The sequence below is a fragment of the Cibotium barometz genome, chromosome 64 (assembly GCF_041138505.1).
Source record: "Cibotium barometz isolate CiBa-2024 chromosome 64, ASM4113850v1, whole genome shotgun sequence".
Classification (NCBI taxonomy): Eukaryota; Viridiplantae; Streptophyta; class Polypodiopsida; order Cyatheales; family Cibotiaceae; genus Cibotium; species Cibotium barometz.
In genome coordinates, this window is record NC_141109.1 from 2,003,039 (window position 1) to 2,026,812 (window position 23,774).

At 40.5% G+C, this 23,774-nt stretch overlaps 1 protein-coding gene across 1 annotated transcript; it reads right to left on the bottom strand.

Annotated features, from left to right (window-relative positions):
* Positions 1 to 1,932: 1,932 nt before the first annotated feature.
* Positions 1,933 to 3,509, bottom strand: LOC147603198 (uncharacterized). The gene has a single exon (XM_086796893.1). It carries the CDS (start codon positions 3,223 to 3,225, stop codon positions 2,008 to 2,010), a length of 1,218 nt encoding a protein of 405 aa, XP_086653019.1. The 5' UTR covers positions 3,226 to 3,509; the 3' UTR covers positions 1,933 to 2,007.
* Between the last annotated feature and the right edge of the window lie 20,265 nt (positions 3,510 to 23,774).

The window sequence follows — 23,774 nt, forward strand, 5'->3', positions numbered from 1 at the left end:
GAGTACTCAAATCATCAGAGTATCACCCATTATAAAAGGTTGCTTACAAAGAAAGATTTTTAGTTGATGTGATGAGTCCGTTATAGATGAGACAACTAAAAGTCTGTTGGTGTGAGATCTGTACATTTTTCACCTGCCAATAGTGGGTGGCAATCTCTCAAAGAAAAAAGAGACAAGATGACTCAGCAAATCGAGTTGGTACTTCGGGAGTGGAGGCCATTAGGTTCACTTAAAAAGGGTTATATAGCTGTGGATAGTCGATGGAGATGATATATGGAAGCTATGCACATGGGCTTGTCTTATACAATAGATGATACTAGTGAACAAGGCAAAGGGGGTGAGAGGGGTGAGAGGGGTGCCACTATTCATAGGCAACATGAGTGGAGCTAAAGGCGACAAGGTTAGTTGCTTGATAGAAGTGGCAGGTGTTAAATTATTGGGGTTTCATGTGTTCACAGAGTGGTAGAAGTTCACTCATGTTGTGTATTTGGCATTTGTATGTTTAGGGTGGGTCCTCCACATTATTGTGCAAGTTTATTTCAGGGTGGGTTCTCCACAAGATTTTCCATGTGTGTATGTGTGTGAGGGTTTATTTCTCAAAGGTTATTTGACAGTGAGTGCTAGATGTAAAAATAAGTAATGATGCAAATCGGGTGGACCCATAGGGTATTACATGGGTGCAAGAGTCAAGGGAAGCATGAGGAGATTTTGGGATGATTGAGGAATTCTTTGAAGATAATCATTGAGAGAAAAGTTGACCTAGATGCTCCCTTGTTGGGTTGTAAATTGATGTTATGCATTGCTCATTATGTGAGCTAGATTAAATAGAATATTATGAGTTTTCTTCCTTGATTGTTGGGTTGTAAATTGATGTTATGCATTGCTCATTATGTGAGCTAGATTAAATAGAATATTATGAGTTTTCTTCCTTGATTGTTGTGAATTTTTTATAGCTTATCTTTAATTTAAGTCTAATTAACCTAATCTATCAATGATGAAGTTTATTACTTGTTTCAATTTACCCCAAATCGCACAAAAAAAACGTAAGTGGGAGTTTGCCTAACAAGAGAAGTTAGATGCACAAGATGGTGGAGAAGGCAAGTCAGAATGAGTCCAAGCAAGCAGGAGTTAGTGTGCATTGTGGCTCAAACTCATGATTGGGAATATGTGGCCCTTATCCAAAGGCCTAACAAGGGAAGGCGATGGATGAAATAAGTGGTTGTGACATGTGTTAGCTAGCCCATGGATAGCAAACCAAGAGATTATATAAGTGGTGACGCATGTCAGCTAGCCCATGGATGGCAACAGGAGATCGTATAAATGGTGTGTTTTAACACTTTCATCCATCATAATATGTGGTGTGTTATAACACTTTCATCCATGGAGACTCGTATTGCATCAATCAAGACATCATAAAAGATGCACAAATTTGGTGTTATGTGCCCTCTCTCTAAGTGTTACTAGACAATAGCTATGAGTTGTATGTAACAAAGGTCATGGACACTCAACACCATCTTTAGGACCCTTAGACATATGAAACGTTACATTGCCTGATAGAATAGAATGGGCCACTCGACCACTTGCACACACCCTTTAGTGCATGCTACATTTACTTTGTGATGTTTTTTAAAATTGGTCCCATAGGTTAACCGTATTCGACCTTTATGAACATGAATGTAATCTCTCTCTCTCTCTCTCTCTCTCTCTCTCTCTCGCACGCGCGCACGTGCACGCGCACATGCACATGGTGAACCCTACTACATCTACCATGCATGAGCCTACAGTTGACGACTCTAAAATCGAGTTTACTATTAAAGCAATTATAATGGAAAATAGGATACCGACAACATGGGCTGAACGTTGTCATTAAAAGATGCCTAATGGTTTCTATATCATTGAACTTTAGAAAAAGTGCGAAAGCCACGCGGCAACGTGAAAACTTAACCAAAGGGACGCTACTCTGCACAATTATACTTTGTACACAACATGCCTACATGCCTTGAAACGTCAAACTTGAGATTCTAAGGTAGCGCCCTCATCTTCGTGGAGGAGATCCTCCGAGTTCCTCATGTGAAAGCGGGCACTCATATGATCAATGCTGGGCCGGGCGGCCTTCCACAAGTGGTTGTAGCGCCCACTGTGTGTCATGGACAATGCCAATTTGGAGGAGCCCGTGGAAAGTGATCTCCTGAGAGACGTAAGCACAGCAGAATATTGAGGTTGCCACGGCCATCTAATTGCAATGCTGTGCACATTATTAGTATCATGATTGCTGTTGTTATCATTGCTCGAAGAGAGATTATTAATTGATGAAGCAGTGGTGGAGGGGGCAAGGGACGCAGTGATAATATGGAAAGATTCTTCGGCGCCACTGCTGTAATCCTGGTCGAACATTAGGTTCAGCGGAGATAAGTGATTGTGGTTGTGATCGAATTCAGCGTTATCAGCTAGCTCGTTATCATTAGCTCCGATACTGTTACTGCTATCATTGATTGTCGATTGATGTGTGGCCTCCGTATGTAGTTCATGTAGGATCATTAAGGTTTTGGCGATGTCGAGGGTGATCTCCGTGCGGCAGAGGGGGCAGGTGCAGTGGGATTCCAACCAGCGATCAATGCAAGGCAAATGGAAGGCGTGAGCACACAGCGGAAGGATCCTCACCGGCTCATCCTCTTCAAAAGAGCTCAAGCAAACTGCGCACTCCACACTCTCGGTCACACAATTAGCAGCATTAATCACGGCGCCCTGCTGACTAATAATCCCGTTGTTGGGTGTTCCCAGCGGCGGCCTCTTGTATTTGGCAACAGGTATCCGCTTGATCACCCACTGTGCCAAACCGGGATTCGATCCCGCGACCACCTGTGCAGGCATCGCCCTGGACTGATCTTGCACGACCTGCATATTAGGTCTGTGCCTGCGAGACCATGCTATGCTCTTGGTGATCTCCGTCATACACAGGCATATCAACAAGATGGCCACCCCCGATATGGAAACCACAGCAATGCTCCCTGCAGACATCACAGACCCATGCCCACCCGTGCCGTTGATTATCACCTCGCCCTCAATCACAGTAGGTGTCGGAGCGCCATTATCATTAAGCAAGCTCGAATAGGACGGGTAGGCCTGCATAATCTTGCAGGGTTGAACAAACAGAGGCTTTCTCAAGTAGTAATCACCCATGCCACCATCGCAAGGAGCGTAATGGCCCTTCATCCTGCTTATCATGCATGTGTAATTATTAGTGGGTGATTATCGTACATGTATGATTAGTGGGTGCTTATGATGCATGTATCATTATTAGGCGCTTAGTTAGCTGCAGGCTCAGCACACTCCATATATAACCCCACTTTCAATGTTCCTCTCTGCATCAAAATTCAACACTTCTGCCGGCTCCAAGCTTATTGACAAGGCTACTGGAATATCTACGGTGTGGGTCCACAGGCATGCAGCCAAGTGGCGAAGCACGGGGCATTGGGGCTCACTTGAGAAAGTAAGGGGGAATCAAGGGTTAATAAACAAGTAGATCAAACATCAGTATACACTGTCACCCATACTGTATTTATTGACGAATTGATGACAAAATGGCCCGAGGCAATGGCCAAATGTCAGAGGAGAAATACATGTAACTGTGTCGATTTCGGCCACTTTAGGTTAATATATTGGAAGGCTTCTCTTAGGAATATTAGAAAAATAAAGATTAATGTAGGCCCAATTAAAAAACCAGTCTCTTGTTGATATCCTATGCATGGACCGGGTCCAAACCCTAATCGCTCTATTCAAATAAAAGGGTATCATGTGATTAACCGGACCAACAACTATAATATATAAAACAGCAATATAAGAAGGTTTAATGTCCATATGTGTAAGATGCTGAGCTGCGCTGCCCACAACATCAACATCTACTTGGTATACTATTGTCATCCAAGGCTTTACCGGATGGGATGAATAATTGGAGCTTGCTCTGTTGTCCTCTTATGCATCTTGTAAATATGCTGCAGACTTGTTTTATATATTGGTGTGGTTGGCAGGGCCCCTTGTTCCTTTTGGCCACCCTCTTAAGATGCGCCCAGAATGCATGCACGTTGGTAAGCTGTGTGAAATGTTGCGCCTCTACCTACCTTCTCGAATCTCTCCTGACTTTGCCTTGTCGTTATAACTGTCCGTTGTTGTGTCGCCCTCAATTCTGTCAAATTTTGAGAGCCTGCTGCAAAGATTCCATAAGGTCAACGTCCTCCGCCATGTACCAACTTGCGCCATGTAAACAAAAGCGTTAACCACCTTACCATTAGCACTTAGAAACCTTCGATTATGGTAAGAAGCCTTCGATTATTGATCCAGTTGTAGCTTAATAAGATTCTTTAGATCTAGAAAAGAAAAACAAACAATTTTCCAATATTTGGCATCTCTTGGCAACTCTCCCGGCTTGCAAGGGTAAACGTGTAAATGGTCAATATGAATGTTTTCGTTTAATATTTTCCATTTGGCATCGCTTGGCAACTCGCACAAGGTCCTGTCCTCGCGGCTTGCAAGGGTAAACACGTGCCAAAGGTCAATAGGAATGTCAATGAGAAAGAAAAAGATTTCCCTTTAAAATATGTTATGACCTTACCTTGACGTTTATTTGATGAATAGACTTGTTGTGCACACGAGAGAGAGAGAGAGAGAGAGAGAGAGAGTGAGAGAGAGCTCGTTGTTTTTTCTTCCTCATGCTCTTTTCTTTTTCCCAGCTCAAATAGTTAATGCAAAATACTCATGTTAAAAATTAACTTATAACATATTTGGATAATGATTCAAATAAAGCAAGAAGTTAGGACATTTGTTTATTTTAGTACATTTGACAAATGTAGGCACGGCATGCCCCATGTCTCTTATACTTTCTATAACATTTTCTTTATCTTCAACTTGCATTCATCCTTTGTGTCCCTCCTTTGTGTTCTCCGTTATGCATCCTTATTGGAAAACTTAGTCGATTGAACACCTCTCTCTCTCTCTCTCTCTATCACTTGCCATCTCCCCCTCATACTCTATAGTTGGGCTAGTCAAGGGAAAGGCATACAAAATGAGATTGAGATAAATCTCATTTGTGGTGGCAATGTGGCACGTCTTTTGTGGAAGCATGTGAGTCTTTATGGATATTGTATCTATGGAATCATATGATATATGAGAGTGAGTGTGAGAGACAAATTACCATTGTGGTGGAAGATTTGGGTAGTACTACTAGAGCTTAAGGGTGATCTATTGGATTGAGATCCTATGGGAGTGTTTATTTGCCTCTAGTAGAAGTGGAATAAATAAGAGAATATGTTTGATGACATGTTTTGTGCCTTGAAATTATGAGTCGATTTAAAATTGTAAGTAAGACTCTATAATGGAAGTGATGCAACTGAGTTTAAAATGAAAATTTTATGTGTTAATTTTTGTAGTAATTTGGTTATTTGAGCGCCTCTTAAATTTCATTGTAGTTATATCTTGCAATATCCTTCTTCAATAACTTAGAGCCTTACATATACAATTGAAAGTGTATGGCACCTATCAAGCTCCATTGAGGAAATCAAAGCATGCATCCATGGTCTACCCCCAACTATGCTCATACACAAAGAACACAAAAAAAACTCTTTTTGTCCCCATTAAAGGCGTACAAAAACACAAAGAGAACAAAAAAAATCTTTTTTCTTTATAAAGATGGAATCCAAGGAATGAGCCCTAGGCACATCCAAATTGCGAACATGGATGTTTAGGCTAGTTAAGAGACCCAAGCGTATCAACTTCTTAGGTGCATGACCAACCTTAGAGCATGTTCACGCACAAGGCAAAAGAATCCAAAGCACTCATATATTTGAGGTTTATGTATAAATCCAAGTTTGGAAAAGCTAAAACAAGCACCATGGACACTCTCTAGATTTACATGATTTTTTGATGGAGTCTATGTCCCTATAAGTGGCAAGAAACCATTATCTAGACTAATGACAATGTAAGTTATTTCTCCCCTACTAATGCACTTCAAGCTAGATCGATTGGAGTCCCAAGAAAACCCAAGATTTGGGGGACTAATCCCTCGAATCTCCCTATGTCTCGGGCTGTTTTGGTGTGAATGACTAATCCCTCCTCATGAAGACCTCATCAAGAGGGAGAAACACACAATGTAAACCTCTCAATGAGTATTGCACCACCATACATGCATTTTAAATGGATGACCTCACCTTGTATCCATGTATAAACCCACACATCGAGTCCATTTATGGTGCTAATGCATACACTCTGTCCCCCAAGATGTGTATTAGGCAGGTATGTTGATGAGCATAGCACATGCTATAGGTACGAAGTGGAGTCACCCTCCTACCGCCTATGGCATCTAGTAGGGAATTTGTGAATGGCAAAGGGAAAGGATTTGAGATTGTAGTGGCATTCAACTTGAAGGAAGCTGTTATGACCCATGTTATTTGAATGATAATCATGGTCATTTAATATTTAATTTATATTTTTTATGATGCCTATTTCTCATGAACACATTAGGATTGATTGATGTGATGTCAATTGATTGTTACTACTGACATGGTTTATGTTTATGAGTTTAGGTGATGAGGTGTGCAAGGGTACCGATTTAGGTGTTGCACAGTGCGAGGGTACCGATTTAGGTGTCGCACGGATGATGGATTGAGTCATGGCGTGTGGACCGATCTCACAATATTTTGTGGCTGTATTATGGCATTTGATATTATTTTGACATCGTTGTGATGTGTGTGTGTGCACGCGTCAATTTATTATACAGTGTGCGTACGAGCATTAGTTGATTTATTTTGTAATGTGCATATGTACACAAGTTAGATTATTGTATTAGAAAAATTGTGCAAACCTTAGAAGGTTTGAGGACAAAGGTTAATTGAGGACAAAGGCTAATTAAATGGCAAAGTCCAAATATGGATGTATACTTTATTTTTGGCTTAAAGCCTACTTTTGGGAATATATCAAAAAATACCCAAGCGAGAAGAAGCCACTCACGTTGGGGGGGGAAGATTGCACCCAGTCTTGTGTTACCTTGTGTTGATGGTGATGTATTTCTTTCTCTTGCTCTATGTTTTGATGTGTGCTTTAATTTTCAATTTAATTCAAGTAGTTGTTTTGATATTTGATATAATTTTTATGAGTATTTTGATTATTCTCTTCATGAAAATTAAAGGGTCCGGTTGCAGTGGTATCAGAGCTTTGGTGTAATTTAATTTTCTTGAAGGCGGTCAAAAGAGGTGAAAGAGACAAAAAGAGAGGTGATTTTGGTAATTTTCTTGAATTTAAATCAAAGAAGAATACGTTTAGGGATTTTTGTTTATGTATGGATGAAATAAAGCTTGTTTTTTACCATTGGGTAATCAATCTCCATCGATCTTTTGCCCAAAGGATAAAACTAGGTGGAAAACCATTAGTGGGTTTCCCAAAACCATAAAACCACCTTCCTCTTCACTAATCCTCTTCCTAATCTGTCTGTACGGATTGAAAGAGCAAGCAGAGGAGCATGGAGAGCCATAAGCAGAATTGCTAAACCTATCCTTTGCTCAATTTCTATAATAGAGGGTTTGAGAATTATTCAAGAGTCTTTTTAAAAATTACTTTGGTTTTTATTTTCTTTTTTTTCCCTCCTCTGTGCTGCACTGGGCGCAAGCTTTGGGTGCAACTTAAAGTTAATTATATATATATATATATAATTTCCCAATTGATTTCTTTTCTCTCTCTCTCCCTCCTTCATACCCGGGGGCGGCAGCGTTTCTCTCTCCCTTCTTCATACCCAGGCGGCAGCGGAGAATTTCCATCCGACTTCTCTCCATCCCATCGGCGGCCAGCGCTGCGAATTCAGGGGGAGAGGGGAATTTTTAGCAGATTTATTTAAAAGCTTTGTTATTACAAAGCTTATATTATCTAAAAGCTTTATAAGCTTAAATTGTTTATTTTTTATATTAGATGGAGTGGTGGGCGACTTCTTTTCAGCTGGTGAAAATTACTTTTTACGAGTTGTTGGGAGCTGGGCTCAGATAAAGGCATTACAAGCTTTTAATAATAAAAGATTGGATTGACTTAAAAAGCTTTATTAAGCTTATTAATTAGCATAAAAGCTTCATAGATTATATATATATATATATATATATATATATATATATATATATATATATATATATAGGCTTTTGACTAAGCTTTAAAAGCTTTCAAATAAGCTTAAATGAGACCAATCAAAAGTTTTACAAAAGAAAATATTTTTGACTATTCCCATCATATTTTATCGAAAAGAATATCATGTACATATAGTTAGTTTGGATTTCTTTTATAGATTTTTAGAATTTACCTCAAGAGAAATTTTGAGAGTTGTTAAATTCTTGTGAATAATGTTGTTTTCTAAATCCTCATGAAGTACGAATAATATAAACAGCTTGTTAGTGAAGATATCATTAAAATATTACTTTACCTATGACTAGTTTTCTAATTTTAAAGAGTATATGGATTATTTCTTGAAAAAATTTATGCATTTGTGTATTGAGCTAACTTGGCAGGACTCACATCTAGTTCGACATCCCATATGAGATAAGAAACCCTATCTTTTCTCTTGTTTTAAAATTTTTTCTATTCTTTTAATTGTCATGAAATGGGTGAATATCCGCACCATCGTACTATTCATCGTACTATTTAGGAACATGCTTGACACCGAAGATGTTAACGCACTCGACACATTAACCAAAGGTGGAGGTATGTGTTAAAAATTATTTATTGTATACAATTTCTTGTTTGCTTTTGTATCTGTTTTCTGAATATTCTTTTCTTCTAGACCTAGTTAGAAAACTTTAGCTCCTGAAAAGAATTTTAGATACCGTGACCTAACTAGAAAGATCGAGACAAGATTAGCAAAAGTTATCTTCAAGATCTAGTTTCTCCAAATTCAACTAAAAATGATTGCGACATTTCATAGAAGATTAAGACCAATTTGAAAATTCAAGAACCAAGCAAGTTTCTCTAGTCTTTGATTCAAGTTATCAATTGCTTCACCATCGAATTTAATGATGATGAGAAAACTAAAGAAATAGCTCTCAAGTGACTAGAAACCAAGCTTAAGTTGTATACCAATCACAATTACGAAGTTTATACCAATTTAAGTAAAGTTTTATCTAAATTTTCAAGTGTTCTAGTTGAAGATCTATCCAAGTACAAGATTCTTTCTAGACCAAGAATTGCTCTAAGTCAAAGATATATTCAACCACAAGATTTAAACCCCTTAAGAACAAGATTTATTCAAGAATTGTAATTATGATTAATTAAAGACTAATCTCTCAATTTTCGTCCATTCAAGTATTTTTAATCTAAGCCAAGATTCATTACTAGTATATCAAGTTCTTGCTATCAACTAGGGCGCAAGATGTCTATCATTATTCAAGTTCTGATTTCAAGTTTAAGATTAAGCTTAAGATCAAGATCCCCTTAAGATTTCATTGTTTACAAGTAAGATTCACAAATTCAAGAATTATCAACCTATTCAAAGATTATAATTTTTGAATTTAGTTAGACAATTACAAGATTAAGATTAAGATCAAAAATAAATCTCGAGAATTCATCAAGATTAAGATCAAAAACAAATCCCAAGAATTTAGTTAAACAATTACAAGATTAAGATCAAGAACAAATTTCAGAATTCATCAAGTTATTGACAGTAATGTAAGTGATTATTTTTTCAATCTTAAGTTGATAAGAATTTCCATTTCGACCTAGTTCATTTTTGGAATAAGACTTGTAGTTTAATTTTGAGGATAGAGAAAAGTTATGTCAGAATGAAACTTTCAGAGGGAATTAGCTACTCCGTCTCAAACTTCTATTCTTAAGGTGGTGTCGTGTGGAATTAATCTATGGCATGGGACATTAGATTGGTTTTACATGCCTACCCCAGACGTATCTATGTCTTCTATCTTTCACCAACGAGTGTTTGTATGTGGAAGGTACCTATGTGGTATGGGACACTTAGATCCTTTTCACATGCGTTCACTTGTTTGGTTTTATTTTCAGAAATTGTTTGATGTGATGATCTTGTCCTCCACTTGTGCCATGAAGCCATCCACTCATTGATTACGCAACTGTGAGGACAGTTGATTTTTCCAACAGGGAGGACTGTTATGACCCATGTTATTTGAATGATAATCATGGTCATTTAATATTTGATTTATATTTTTTATGATGCCTATTTCTCATGAACGCGTTAGGATTGATTGATGTGATGTCAATTGATTGTTACTACTGACATGGTTTATGTTTATGAGTTTAGGTGATGAGGTGTGCAAGGGTACCGATTTAGGTGTTGCACAGTGCGAGGGTACCGATTTAGGTGTCGCACGGATGGTGGATTGAGTCATGGCGTGTGGACCGATCTCACAATATTTTGTGGCTGTATTATGGCATTTGATATTATTTTGACATCATTGTGATGTGTGTGTGTGCACGCGTCAATTTATTATACAGTGTGCGTATGAGCATTAGTTGATTTATTTTGTAATGTGCATATGTGCACAAGTTAGATTATTGTATTAGAAAAATTGTGCAAACCTTAGAAGGTTTGAGGACAAAGGTTAATTGAGGACAAAGGCTAATTAAATGGCAAAGTCCAAATATGGATGTATACTTTATTTTTGGCTTAAAGCCTACTTTTGGGAATATATCAAAAAATACCCAAGCGAGAAGAAGCCACTCACGTTGGGGGGGAAGATTGCACCCAGTCTTGTGTTGCCTTGTGTTGATGGTGATGTATTTCTTTCTCTTGCTCTATGTTTTGATATGTGCTTTAATTTTCAATTTAATTCAAGTAGTTGTTTTGATATTTAATATAAATTTTATGAGTCTTTTGATTCTCTTCAAGAAAATTAAAGGGTCCGGTTGAGAAGCTCTATAGTTTTAGAGCCATGGGAGCTCCATGGGAGAAACTCAAACCAACCAAAATCTCCAAACTAACAAGGAAGTTTGATAGTGTAGGAGACCCCATCCATCACCTTGAAGCGTTTAACTAAACTTGCAAAGCATTTGGAGTCATACACAACCTCATAAAGATCCAAGATTGCAAGTTGGATATAAACTAAAATGCCTCTTAGTGGTTCCAATCACTAAGACCCAAAAATGTGGGCAATTTTAAGGCTTTGAAAGAGGCATTCACCATTCGATCTATACGTACCAAGTGATCCAAGAAGGTCTCATCCTTCAATTGAGAGAATGGGGGTCTAGCCACAAAACTTAACCGTGTAATTTAGAGAGAGAAGGGAGTGAGATATATATATATATATGTATGTATATCATTTTGGGTGCCATCCATATTTATTAACGATATATATATTATTTGGGCCATGTGAAAGCTCCCTTGTGCATATTTAATTATTCAAGATATGTATGAATTTATATGGTTTTAGACTCACATCTATTTTTGACGTGGTTTAGCTTGCATGCTTAAGCAAGCTATTTTTAAAAGAAAGCTACTTTTGAAGCAAGCTATTCTTGAAAAGGTCAACATATTTGTAAAAGCACACTATTTTGAGATCCAAAAGTTATCTCAAGAAATATATTTAAGTACACCAAGAGGAAGCGTAGACTCACTCTTGTGTGGGGAAAAACTGACCTAATCTTGTGTCTTGGGCAATTGTTTATTCTATTTATGCTTGATATTTAATATTGCTGCAATCAATTATTTGGGTCCATATCAACCTCCCTTAACAGTGTGTGTATCAAAGCCAAGATTGATTGCAACTATTGAAAGCGATGAAGTGCTCTAAGTGTGAAAGAAACTTAGATGAAAGGTAAAATTTTAATTGCAAAAAAGAGACTATGGTTCCAAAGAAAAGCATTCTTTTGTTAGTTAGGCAATAAAAACCCACAATTCTTTTACCAAAGGTCATTACAAGGTAGAAAATAATTTTTCAATTCTCAAGACCACCCAAGCTCCAAAACAACCTTGGACTCCCTCACCCTCTTCAAGATCAGAGAACATGGATGGATTCACGAGGAATTGAAGATGAGTTTTCTCATCATGGATGGATGGATGTGATGTGAATCAGATAAATGTGAATGAATGGATGGATGGATGTGATGTGAATAGATGTGATGAGATGTCATGTGAATTAGGATGTAATTGAATGATATGGGATGGATGTGGATATATGTGAAAGAATGGATGTGGATTTATGTATGTGAAAGGATGGATGTGGATGTATGTGAAGAATGGATGTGGATGTATGTGAAGAATGGAAGTGGATGTATGTGAAAGAATGGATGTGGATGTATGTATGTGAAAGGATGGATGTGGATGTGTATGTGATAAGTATGGATGTGGATGTATGTGGAAGAATATATGTGGATGTGAATGTGATAGCCTGTGAATCGGGATGTGAATGAATGATAAGGGATGTGAATGAATGTGATGGCATGTGAATCAGGATGAGAATGAATGGTATGGGATGTGAATGAATGTGATGGTATGTGAATTGGGATGACAATGTATGGTATGGGATGTGAATGAATGTGATAGCATGTGAATCAGGATGTGAATGAATGATAAGGGATGTGAATGAATGTGATAGCATGTGAATCAGGATGTGAATGAATGATACGAGATGTGAATGAATGATACGGGATGTGAATGAATGTGATAGCGTGTGAATCGGGATGTGAATGAATGTGATGGCATGTGAATCGGGATGAGAATGAATGGTATGGGATGTGAATGGATGTGATGTGATGTGAATCGAGATGTGAATGAATGAGATGTGATGTGAAATGGATGTGATAAGATGCGATGTAAACTGGATAGATGTTAATGGATGTGATTTGATGTGAATCGGGATGTGAATGAATGAGATGTGATGTGAAATGGATGCATGTAAACTGGATAGATGTTAATGAATGTGATGTGATAAGATATATGGGTAAATGCAAGATCTGATGAGGTTAATTGAGGAAAGAAGCGTTGAGATGGAAAATGATGTGATTGGATTATAATGATGTGATTGGAAAATGATGTGATTGGATGATAATGGAAATGCATATGAAATGAATGTGGATTAAGTAATGTAGATTGATGTGGAAAGATGAGAGTTCGTTATAGAAATTGTATTTATGACCTGTTTTTAAATGACTGTTTTATGTCAAGAATGCTGGGGAATCATTTTGACCGTCTTGTGAATGAGGTCGTGGAAACCTAGCTGATAAAGTTGCAACAGCTGACGGAGAGTCAACGGAGGACGTCTTGCATAGTAGCAAGGTCGGCCGAGGTCTTGACCAGCCTCGGTTTGATTTGAGCTTCCGGTACACTGGATGAGGGACCAAGGAAGTGGCCTATGAGTGAAGCACTAGGTGACTTGCTGCGAAGGATCCTAGAGAGTGCTGACCATACGGTGCTCGAGCTCTAGGTCATCGAAGATACCCACAAGTACGTCGGGGAAGATATTGAATAATGAGTAAGAGTTGTTTTCTGAATTCGGGCATGGGTCTGGTTGATTGACCTTGCTGGTCCTCAAAACGGATGAGTCCATGGCTCTTTTATATAGATCCGTTGGTTGATCTTGTTGATCTTCAAGGGAGATTCCATTTTGATATGTGAATATATTGCCGGTTACTACTATGAGCTAGGAACTATCGAAAAGGCCCCTGAGTAGACAGGTGGTGAGTAAGCTGGTTACCAATGATGCCATAGGTACACCGATGAAGGAATGATTGGAAATAAGGATTCAACTAGAGATTTTGACTCAATGGTTTCATTAAATGATTGTTTTTAAAGAGAGATGATATTGAGAAAAAGGTAATTTTATATGGTTGATTGACCTTGCTGGTCCTCAATAGATAAGTCCATGGCTCTTTTATATAGATCCGTTGGTTGATCTTGTTGATCTTCAAAGAAGATTCCATTTTGATATGTGAATATATTGTCGGTTACTACTATGAGCTAGGAACTATCGAAAAGGCCCCTGATGAGTGGACAAGTGGTGAGCGTTCTCGCTGCCAATGATGCCATAGGTACACCGATGAAGGAATGATTGGAAATAAGGATTCAACTAGAGATTTTGAGGATTATGATTAGTGACTCAATGGTTTCATTAAATGATTGTTTTTAAAGATAGATGATATTGAGAAAAAGGCAATTTTATATTAGGTGTGTAAGTGGTGTGACTAGTTTTAAGTTTGCATGAATATCCGACTAGGGGACCTGGGAACTCTTTTCCCTGGTACCTGGGACAAACCTTACCAAATTCTTAATTGGATCCCATCACTATACTGGTTGGTCGGTTGGCTAACCCCCCAACGGGTTAGGCTGGACTGATGGATCCCTAAAATGAGACTAAATTTTTGTTGGTACGATAGATGAAGTAAATCCCGGATAAAATTTGTTCTATAGAAAAGAATCAACGGCTATGCCTCTCAATGAGGAAAAAAACGTTGGTCTCTATGATCCAAGTGCAATCTTTCCCTTGATCTGACTATGGGACTTACGGGTTTGGTCAGATCAGTTCAATTAGTTAAGGATTTTGACTACGTTAGAAAAAAGTTATCCTGGTGGAATCACCTGAATTTTGGAACTTTTTGAACTTAGGAATTTTCACTGTTATTTTCACGAAACAAAATCTGCACTTTCCTTTTCTACTTTTCACAAAACAAAATCTTCACTTTCTTTCTTTTCTACGTGTCGCTGCATGATTTTTTTCCCTCTCTTTCTGCACTACTCGTCGCCGTTTTCTTTCTCTTTGTGAATTGTGCCAGTCATTGCTTCTCTCAAAAGTCTTGCTAAGCTTAAACAAAAACCGTAAAAAACTTTAAGTATTCAAAACTTTTATAAAAAAACTTTGGGACTGCCTGTTTTGTTTTGGCTAACTGTCACCTTTGCTTTGACTACCTAAAGCTATTAGCTAAGCCTAGCTAGCCCATAGCCTTTCTCTATTAAAACTTAAAAGCTATTCTATTTCAACGCTACAAAAGCTTTTAAAGCTTAACAGCTTATTTATTAAATCTTAACTAAAAGCTTAATATACTAGGATTTCTAAATTATAAAGCTTACATGATTTATTAAAAAAAGCCTTATTCCTTAAATTTGAAAGGCAGGATACCCGAGGCCTTAATATTATTTTTTTTGTGTGGGCACAAATTAAGGCTTATGGAGATTTATTGAAGAGAAAAGGAAATATGTTACATATTCTTCATTTTTGAGGGATTCTCAATATTCAGCTAATCTAATATCATCTCAACAATATCAGCCTCAACAAATTGGATTTTGCTTTCCAAATAAAGTGAGTCTCTGCTCCTGGTTCTTCTTGTCGATGTCGGGACTACTACTTATCAAAAATATTGATTTTCACTTCACAAACTCAAACAAGGTTTCAACTTTTTGCAAATCAGAGATAAATTGATAAGTATTACTATCTTTCGAGCAACTTCAATTCTGTTTATTTGCATTTAAATTTACACTTTTTATCTATCTACATTTCTTCCCCCCCTCAAGAACAAATCATGATTTCTTTATTTTCAAATCTAGGATCTACAATTGATTTCACATCTTCTTTCCATATAGAGACCATACCTGTATACTACAACAAGTACATGAAGCTATAGATAAATCCCAAACACAATATACCAACCAAGCAAATAAGAAATGTAAGCTAATCACTTTTCAAGAAGGTGATTATGTTTGGCTTCGTGTCGAAAAAAGAAGACTCAAAAGTGTAGACAAACACCTCGTAATTAAAATAATCCCTAGATTTTATGGCCCATTCAAGATTTGAAAAATACTCAATGACAATGCTAATCATCTAGATATTCCATCACATCGGCATATTTATAACTCTTTTCACATTAGTCTATTGAAACCATTTAGAGGCCCTCTTCCAGCCTATCCGGTATATAATGCCCCTCCATTACTAGATGAAGATTCTGAGATCATCAACCTCCCCCAACAGTTGGGGGAGGTTGTTATGGACCCAAATAGTTGATTACAACAATATTAAATAGCAAGCATAAATAGAATAAACAATTGCTCAAGACACAATATTGGGTCCAATTTTCCCTTCCACAATAGTGAGCTCACAATTCCTCTTGGTGCACTTAAATATATTTCTTAAGATAACTTTTAGGGTTCAAAATAGTATGCTTTTACAATTATGTCAGCTTCTTCAAGAATAGCTTGCTTTAAAAGTAGCTTGCTTGAGCATGTAAGCTAAACTACTTCAAAAATAGATGTGAGTCTAAAACCATATAAAGGTGTTCATATCTTGATGAATTAAATATGCACAATGGAGCTTTCACATGTCCCAACAAATAATATATACATCGTCAATAAATATGGATGGTTCTCAAAATGAATAATAGCTCTTGTGTTGTTTATAAAATCAAATATTATTTGTTGACACTCAAAATTGATCATCTCAAAATATTCCAGACCACCACCAACTTGGCTCCATTATCTAATCCAATGATCTGTACTTATATTAACTAAGCCGATCAGTTAATAAATAAATAAATAAATAATATAAACAGCCATATGAAACTCATATCGTCAAGATGATGCAACCAATACTCCCATGCATGTACGGATTCACCCGTACATGCATGGGAGTATATGCATAAAGTAAGCTACGAATCACCAAGATGATGCAACCAATACTCCCATGCATATACGGATTCACCCGTATATGGGTAAAGTAAGATACGAATCACCCAGATTCAAAATGGCATCCCAATCTAAACCTATCTCTAGGAGAATTCATAAAAGTGAAAAACGTGGATATATATATTCCATGAATTAACTCCAATTTTTAAATAATAGAAGACATTGGAATATATATTCCATGAATTAACTCCTCATCATAATAGAGCATGTGTCCTTGCTCATGACATCTCTTACATCTATGGTATTAGTAGTCTTCCTTGTAGTGGCTTTTTCATTACAATATTGGCACCTCCCATTTCCCATTATTGTTAAAAATTGTCATTTGTGCAAGCTACTCTATCATTCTACACAGTTGCTCTCCTACTTTGGTGCCAAAATGCTGCCTATTGCTCTTCCCTCTGAGTTGAAGTAAACAAGATCTACATAATGTCGAATTTGTGGTCGGGTGGTACCAACCTATTTATGAGAAGTTTACACCAGATGTTCTTATCTTAATCAGCTTCTTTTGGTGTGGTAGGCAAGCTTCCACACTAGCTCTACATGCATAGGTGCCAGATGTTAGGCTGCCTCTCTCAGCCTCCTCTTATTATTCAAACTCTTATGAACAGAGCTATTGCTTAATCCACGGATATAATGGTAGATTTTGGTGAGTTTGAGTATTTCAAAGTGCTTGTCTAGGGTGATTGCACTACATCGTTCTAGTTTTTTATTGTGAAGAAAGGTGATGGTATTATTTAACTGAAATGTAGTAAAACACAACTATTGTAGTGTCGTAGTAGAGTAGCACAATTTTTCTTTTTCCTACCATGGATTAAGGGGACATTAAATTCTTCATCACCTAGTCGTTTTGGGGTGGATCGTAGGCACTTTGGGGATGGATTCACCAGTTTTGCGGAGGGGGTTTCTCCAAGATTCTTTGTTGCTTCGCTTATCTCCCTAAGTGACGACATATTGATCATCCAATGTTGACTATGCCTCACTCTTGCGTTGCACCTCTGGGGTTGGGTTTTCTTCAAATTGAGAACCCCCCACCTTTTCTTCCAAACCAGCATTGAGAGCATTGTTCTACATGTATATGTGTAGAGACATTAGAAGATCCCCAAAGAAACTTGAAAGATACATGTTTTTATTACGAATATATAAAATAAATTTACCAAACGCATGCATTGACATCTTCTCTGATACTTGCATAATCTCCTCTGCCACAAAACCAGACGTCTCCTTGTCACTACACTTGGAAATGCAAATTCAATGTATTCATTACTCCAGAACCATCAATGTGGAGTATTTGCTTTGTATACCAAGTCAGCAAACTTACTGGAACAGGGCTCTGTCTTAACAATTGCAACAGCCTTACCTACCATGTGCTTTGCCCTCTCAGACACAACTCTGCTACAACCAGGGTATGCACATACACCTCGGGATATGCACTCGTGTGTAAAAAGCAGATCATGTGATAAACATGGCAGCAAGGCAAGGAAAAGGCATCAAGGGACGCTGCATCAAAGGGGGATTCACATCCTGCACAACTGTATGAGCCAGCGACACAGGGTCCATTGAGAGAATCAGTAACTACAGTAGGGGGGAGTGGACGAAATGCATGCAGTCCTAATGTCTCAGCTATCCTCTTTAGGCCAGCACAAAAATTGGTGTGTGTAGTTTCCTTTGTCAGTTCCTCCTCAAAGCTTGTCGATACAATCTACAATACAAATAATAGAAAGAAGACTTCAATCTCATTATTAATCATGTGGAGAGTCCTAACACAATCTAGCTATATGACAAAATTCAGTTTATTCTTCATAATACAACTATATAGCAATCAGCATCCTTAGGTGGAGGCTTCACTATAGCTATATAGCACATATCTCCCCTTGATGAGACCTCTTGAATGCTATGTAGCACAAGGTGTGCTATATAGCATAAGGTGGTCCTTAGGTAGAGGCTTCACTATAGCTATATAGGAGATATCCCCCCTTGATGAGGCTTCTTGAATGCTATATAGCACAAGGTGTGCTACATAAAAGGAGCCTTTCTATGATACAATCTTTCTTACTATAGCATGTGTTATGCTATGTAGCATGTCAGGCATTTTTTTGAGAGGTGTTTTGGGCTTGTGTACATACGTGTGCATGGCATGTGTGAAGAGTTTTGGCTTTGAATGCGTTGCCAGGTGTACAGGGTGGACGGTTTTGTGTTGAGCTTGTTGCAGGTCTGTCTGGGAATGAGGTTCGCTGGGGATGATATCAGTTGCTCGGTCGCTTGAAATGTGTGTACGCATCCCCAAGTATTGGTGTTGGTTTCGTGGGTTATGTTGAAGTTGGTGGAAAGCATGGGCAATAAAAGATGAAGGGGCCAAGGTAGCCTTGAATTTAGTGTGAAAAGGAATAGCATGGTGGCCATTTTCCAAAAGGAATAGCATGGTGGCCATTTTCCAAAATAAATAAAATATTAAAATAAGGATCAACATGTCTAGCTGGAAGGTTGGCGTGGAGGCCTGAGTGACTGCCAGCGAAGAAGTCCAGAAGCTGGCGAAGCATGGGAGTCGGCCGGGGAGATAGAAAAGGTGTGCCGCCTTGTAGAAGGTTGGGGCTCTCAGACGTAGCCGCCGCAGGCACACAGAGGTGGGAGGTTGCCCTGGAGAGAAGCTGCAGCAGTGGGAAGGCTGGCGGCATGGACGAGGTCGTAATCCCAGGTGTGGAGTGGTGTTGGCGGTGGTTGGAGCCCCCTGTGGCAAGAGTCGTGGGTTCGTGTGAGGCTGGCGCTAAAGCCAGCGGACTGGCGTCAAGTCGAAAGGCTGACGGGCTGGTGATTGTAGTGAGTGCAGTGGGTAGCGCAGACGGCGCCAAAGAACGAGCTGGAGCGGCTGGTTGACGGGCTGACAGTGTAAGAAGAGAAGCCTGGTGGGCTGGTGATGGCAGAGGGGAGCATAGGTGCAACCGGAAGCACCGTCGAAGCAGACAGGGCCAGTGTGGGTGAAGTCATCGTGGCGAAGTGTGAAGGTGGCTGCAGGCGAAGAGCAGAGGGGCGCTTGGTGGGCCTTTGGTTTTGTGTGGCTAGGCACAGCCGGGAGATACTGAGTGGACAGAGCCGATGCTGTGAGGCAGTGTGGCCGCCTTGTATGAAGGTGGAGAGCTTGGTCAGTCTCTGCGGAGAGAGAGCCGACGTTGGAAGTGAAGGCCGTCGTGTAAAGATTGGGGGGGTTCGTGGTGGACAGTGAGAGCAGCTGGGGCGCAGCTACTGGTGTAGCGAAGGAAGCCGCCAAAGAGAGGTCTGGCTGACAAGCTTGGTGAAGCGAACGGACTGCAGAGTTGAGCCGGTAGGGAGTCGCGTGTGGAAGCACCAAAGAGGGTGGCCGCCTTAGGAGCTGGGCGCTTCTCGGATGAAGGGATGAAGGCGCTGCTGCAGGTGAGAGCAAGGGGTCTGCCTGGGTTTCGTGGGTGGCTGGTGAAAAGCTGACTGGCTACTAGCGTGAAGCCGTGTGGGAGCTGGTGTTAAAGGCGACTGGCTGGCGTGTGGAGGCCGCCTAGGAGCTGCTGGCGAGGACAAAAGGTGAGTCGGTTTAATAGCACACCAACGACAGTGACGTAAAGAGATGCAGGCTGTAGGTGTGGCAACGTCGACGGGTCATACAGAGAGAAGACAGTGAGGGGAGCCGCCGGGTTGCAACTAGAGGCTGGGGGCCTCCCTTGTGAAGTGGAAGCACAGGTAGGTGCTGGAGACAGGGCTGTGGAAAAGGGATGTGCAGAGGCTGGTGGGGCCGGAAGCACGACAGATAAGCTGCAGGTGGCAGAGGATCAGCACAGAGAGAGAGAGAGAGAGAGAGACAGAGACAGAGAGATGTTTGGGTAGCTGCTGCTGGTGGCGACACATGCAGAAGTGATGGGCTGCAGAGAGTTGAGGGTTAGCTGGTGGGGTGCCCTCTGAAGAGTGAGTGGCCGGGTACTTTCTGGTGTGATTGGTACAGCAGGCAAGTGAGAGGTTTGTGGTGATTGGGGATGTGGTGTATCCTCGGCAGTGACAGGTCAGAGTGTTGATGGTCGTGTGGTTGCAAAGGCTTGGTCATCAGACACAAGGTTGAATCCCAGAGGTGGTGTGGCCGTGGTGGAATTCCCTTAGCAGTAAATCCAAGCCTGAGCCTGAGTGTTTGTAAGTTGTGTGAGTAAGGCTTCTGTGTCGGGAGAAGCTTGTATACATGTGTTTACTGGGAATATAATTGCTGGGTGTTTACTTTGGTCTATGGTGCCCCTGTTTTGTGCTGTCTTTCTGGCGTGGGTGGGTGGTGAACTGTGAGAAATGTTCCAGCCGGTGGCTGGTGGTGCCTCCGTTGTGTTTGTTATTCCAAGTTTGGGAGGTGAAGGGCTATAGAGGCAGTGTTCTTTTTTCTTTTTGGCCCGCCGTCTTCACCATTCTTCTGGTGCCTCCACAGAGGATAACTTAGGTGTTGTTCTTTGCCTAGAAGGGCGTATGTTCCACTAAGGAGAGCTCAGGGATTATTACAGGTTTTCATGATGTGGTCTTATCCGGAGTTTCATGGCAGGAAGGGTGAAGATGTGGTTGATTTCTTGGAGCAAATGGAGTTGGCATGCATTAGCAATCATGTGACAGATGAAGAGCAGGTTTTGAAGCTGATAAAGATTTTCTTGAAGCCTGGAGATGCCCGAAGCTGGCTTAAGGATTTTGAAGCACAAGATGCGGCAAGTGAGCTACATGGTGTTTTAACCTTAGACAGGTTGAAAGAAGGCCTTTTGGAGCGTTTTCAGCAAGTGGAGGATTCTAGTGTGCTTTGGCAGGAGTTGAGCATCTTGAAGCAGGTCCATGGGCAATCACTGGACGATTTTGTGAAGGTATTTACATGTTTGTGGAATAAGTGGTGTATGACATTGAAGCAGGAAGTTCCTCCTATGTTTCTGAAGAAGAGCTTGTTTATTGATGGTTTGCTACCCCATTTGAAGAAGATCATGGTTGAGTTGAAGAGTCCCAAGTCATTTGATGATGCTGTTAGGGTTGCTAGGGAAAAGGAAGGCAAGGTTTTGAAGCAGATGGAGATGGGTATTTATCCGTATGAAGGTGTTGTGTCTGCAAGGGATAAGCAGGTAAATTTGGTTGAGGTGGATAAGAGTCCTATGCAAAGTTGGATTAGACAGGAGCCTCAAAGGCCGATATACAGGTACAAAGGGGGATGTTCTATGTGCCTTCTGATTTTTTCCCAAAGTTTTTAAAGCAAGTGAAGGTGGATGAGAAGCAGGTGAAGGAGAAAAGTGAAGATGAGGAGTTGCCAGTGGATTCTTCTTTAGATTTGGAGGTCGTGGCTGTACAGGATAGTGATTTGGAAGGCTCTATTGGAGATCATTTGCATTCGGATTTGGATGATATGCATGGACATGGAAGCAAAGAGGATGATGCCTTGGGATTGGCTGATGATATGAAGGAAGAGGAGCTGGATATAGGATGCTTTGAGGATGATTCTTTGCCAGATTCTACAAGGGAGGAGGATGGGGTAGAGACTTGTGGTGAAGTGAAGATGGTTTGTAATGCGGATGTGGAAAGCGTGGAGGAAGACTCCATTATTATGGATGTTCTGGGACAGCTTGATGGTGGTATGGTACCTGCAATGAATGGTATGGATGTTTTTCCATTTGATACATTATGTGTTGGGGAGTCTTTGGACGATGATACCAGGGGGGTTGGCAACACTCAAGAAGGTATGCATGTAGATTTGGCTGATGAAGAGTGTTGTGATGAGAGTATTGTGCCTGAGGATGATATATGGGAAGCTGCTAGCCTTGATGAACAGGAGCCAGAGGTGGACATGGATGCAGATATGGTCGAGAGTGTAACAAAGGCTTCTTTGCGTGTGGCTGAAATGCTAAAGGCTAAGTGCATGGATGATAAGGGTTCTGAACCAGTTGAGCTATATGGTTGTGAAGAGATGCCTATTTTACAAGAGCTGGAAGTGCTGGTGGACAGTGCTGATGGAAAGGATCTGGATTTTTGTGTGTAGAAAGGTCAAGATGCTCGAACCTGGCCTTCACTGGTGATGATGAATTGGATGCTGAATGTTGCAATGCCACAGATTTTGAAGACGAGGAGGTTTGTTGTGGGTGAAGTGGACGTGAATGATTTTGTGGTGCATATGGTTGATGTTTGGTATGCAGTGATGTAGCCATGGTTTTTCACAGATATTGGGAAATGGGATGGTGAGTTGCTCTTTCCTTTTGATCCTGGTGGATAGCTATTGGATTATGCTTTTGCTGCTGAGCATGAATGCTCTAGCAGATGGGGGGGTTGGCAAAGTATGTCAGGCGTTTTTCTGAGAGGTGTTTTGGGCTTGTGTACATACGTGTGCATGGCATGTGTGAAGAGTTTTGGCTTTGAATGCGTTGCCAGGTGTACAGGGTGGACGGTTTTGTGTTGAGCTTGTTGCAGGTCTGTCCGGAACGAGGTTCGCTGGGGATGATATCAGTTGCTCGGTCGCTTGAAATGTGTGTACGCGTCCCCAAGTATTGGTGTTGGTTTCGTGGGTTGTGTTGAAGTTGGTGGAAAGCATGGGCAATAAAAGATGAAGGGGCCAAGGTAGCCTTGAATTTAGTGTGAAAAGGAATAGCATGGTGGCCATTTTCCAAAATAAATAAAATATTAAAATAAGGATCAACGTGTCTAGAAGGAAGGTTGGCGTGGAGGCCTGAGTGGCTGCCAGCGAAGAAGTCCAGAAGCTGGGCAAAGCATGGGAGTCGGTCGGGGAGATAGAAAAGGTGTGCCGCCTTGTAGAAGGTTGGGGCTCTCGGACGTAGCCGCAGGCACACAGAGGCGAGAGGTCGCCCTAGAGAGAAGCTGCAGTAGTGGGAAGGCTCGGTGTGGACGAGGTCGTAATCCCAGGTGTGGAGTGGTGTTGGCAGTGGTTGGAGCCCCCTGTGGCAAGAGTCATGGGTTCGTGTGAGGCTGGCGCTAAAGCCAGCGGACTGGCATCAAGTCGAAGGGCTGACGGGCTGGTGACTGTAGCGAGTGCAGTGGGTAGCACAGAAGGTGCCAAAGAACGAGCTGGAGCAGCTGGTCGACTTGGTAGCAGAGGGGAGCGTAGGTGCAACCGGAAGCACCGTTGAAGCAGACAGGGCCAGTGTGG